General features: G+C 33.4%; 1 protein-coding gene across 19 annotated transcripts in view; it reads right to left on the reverse strand.

Annotated features, from left to right (window-relative positions):
- DCTN1-p150 (dynactin subunit 1) overlaps window positions 1-2,500 on the reverse strand; it is a 55,012-nt gene that overhangs the window by 50,262 nt on the left and 2,250 nt on the right. For all 19 annotated transcript variants that reach the window (XM_027380610.2, XM_070124708.1, XM_070124707.1 and 16 more), the window contains exon 2: window positions 71-142. In XM_027380610.2, coding sequence (XP_027236411.1) covers window positions 71-122 — 52 coding nt within the window. In that variant the 5' untranslated portion in view covers window positions 123-142. The remainder of the gene's footprint in view (window positions 1-70; window positions 143-2,500) is intronic.

Here is a 2,500-nt window from a genome sequence, read left to right on the forward strand (position 1 = left end):
CAATTTTAACAAACTGGTTGATTGTCAATGAAAGGCTAATGCATAAAAGCATTAAAAAATATTTCTGTACCTTTGCCATTGACTTCCACACGCTGGCCAACACGGATCGGCTTTTCAGACATCTTGCACTAAATCATCAATCCTGAAAAAGAGAAAGAGAATGTTTAATGGTTATACAATAATTAAACTCGACAAGTGGTTAATCCCAATTTTATGCCAAATGCTGAGTACATGTGGAACATATTTGCTCATTCTTCTTTCCTTGCATATTTTTCATAATTCTGGATTTTGTAACCCTCTTCAAGACACCATTTTCTTTATATACTAAATAGGCTAACTTCTGTCATATACAACTATATATTACTTTAACAGATTTGTTCCCCAAATTTGAATAATTTCTTAATCTTTACGGTATATTTTGAGGGGTGGGAATATTCATCAAATATCATGTGCAAATACAAAGATTTGCAAATGAAAATTCTAACAAAAATCAAATTTATAATAAAATGAAAATAAACAGATGATATTCACATTGGTATAATGACAGAAACAGCGTCTAAATTACAGAAATTGATGCTAAAATTTCAGTTCCAGACATGCACATAGAACAATGACACAGTTCCCTTAGTGTTATCTGACTCAGGTACCAGACTCAAACCAGGCATTCCCACCCTTTCCGTGGCCTGTCTGGGAAACTGGGAATGCTAGACATAGAGCGTTCTATGACCTGTTAATTTTTCACAGTGATGATCTAACATCTATGATCATCTAGAGGTTTGTTAAATATGATAATACAGTTATAACATCAAAATGTTTTGAAGTCAGCTTAGATATGACAGCCAGAACAGTAGGCTGGTCAGCTGAAAGCAGCAAATGGACCTGGGCTAAGTCTGGTTGGTGGAAGTTTTGCATAAGCAAACAGATTGAAGATTTCTAAAGCATTTTCCTTGCATGATACAGCTGTCTCTCTCACACACACACACACACACACACACACACACTCACACTCACACTCACACACACACACACACACAAAGTATAAACATATTGACTAATGTGGTCATGTCATCGCTATAGTACTCTGAGAAAGGCCAATAAATATTCCCTGGCAAGACTGATTTTGGCTCATTAATACATAAAAAATTACCAGGGGAATCTACAAACAATATAGAATATGGTCATCTTGGTGATTTACCCAATACTTCAAGGAGAATTTGGGGTTAACTCGGACTCCCCTCCAGGTAGTATGCGCAGCCTACTGAACTTGCTTCTAGAGCCTTTTTCAGATGTAGCACGTGTATAGCAATCACTGCATTGCACCAACAAAGTGATATGACTTGCTTTTGTATGATTTGCATGGGAAACAGGAATTTATTTTTTTTTTCATATTCAGAGATGAATTAGTACATTAGAGTACATTTCCATAAAAAAGTAATGTTAAACTCTGTGTACAGGATGGAATGTGGTTTTAATGAATGGGAAAAAAAGAAAAAGAAAAAGAAAGAAAGAAAGAAAAAATGCAAATCTTGTTTTAATGACAGCAACTGTACACAGCATGTAAATGGCTGCTACTACCAAGGTCTCTGTGAAGTTTACTTAAAGATTCACACCAGCAACAATAGAGCACAATGTTTAGGCATATGACACCTTCCAGGTGAATGATTTATGTGCTAAAATTTGTTCTTTTTACAAAACAATAGCCAATCATAGCATTACACACCCCAGTTCTCCCACATTAAATGTCCCAGGGTATGTAGCATAGATATTAGGGTTTATAAATAAAACCATAAATGTAATGCATGCATCATTGTAACATGATATGAATAACCTGTCGCCTGGAGCCACTCCCAAGTCAGCATGCCGTGAACCTCACTTCATTCCGAGGCTAAACAAAAAAGGTAGGTCCCATTCTCCATTATTTTATTAATTTCATATAGGGAATATCTTTTCCTTTTTCCACTTGAAACAACTATGTCATCGGAGAAAAATATCTGATTTTATATAGCTTACCACTTACCTTATTAAATACATCTAAAACTAAAATAATTCCTAATTTAGATCACACATTATATATGAGAGATAAAAAGAAAAATATGTGCTTTAAACTACTTCACCCAAGAACGTAGCCTGTTTACAAAACTATACATAATAAACAACTTTTATTTCTATGATATTTTTGTTTCAGACAAACAAAGAGTATAATCAAAGAAGAGGAACAAACAATATAATGAATTTCAAAATGTAATTGTCTCAAACTAAAAATAAATATCATGAAATAAGCATATGATTATGATAAGTGTTTATCTATTTCAAATATTTTTTTTCTATTCTGACTTGGTGAGAACTGTGTCACACAAGAAAAAGTTCACCAGCTTCAATATTCTCAACTCAGTTAATTAAAAAATTTGTTGATCTTCTGTATGTATTTCTAAATTTAAATGTGTCATTTTCTCATAGCACAAATTGTTTCCTCATTTTGTATTATAATTTTCCTCACTTT

This window comes from Penaeus vannamei, chromosome 8 (genome assembly GCF_042767895.1).
Source record: "Penaeus vannamei isolate JL-2024 chromosome 8, ASM4276789v1, whole genome shotgun sequence".
Lineage (NCBI taxonomy): Eukaryota > Metazoa > Arthropoda > Malacostraca > Decapoda > Penaeidae > Penaeus > Penaeus vannamei.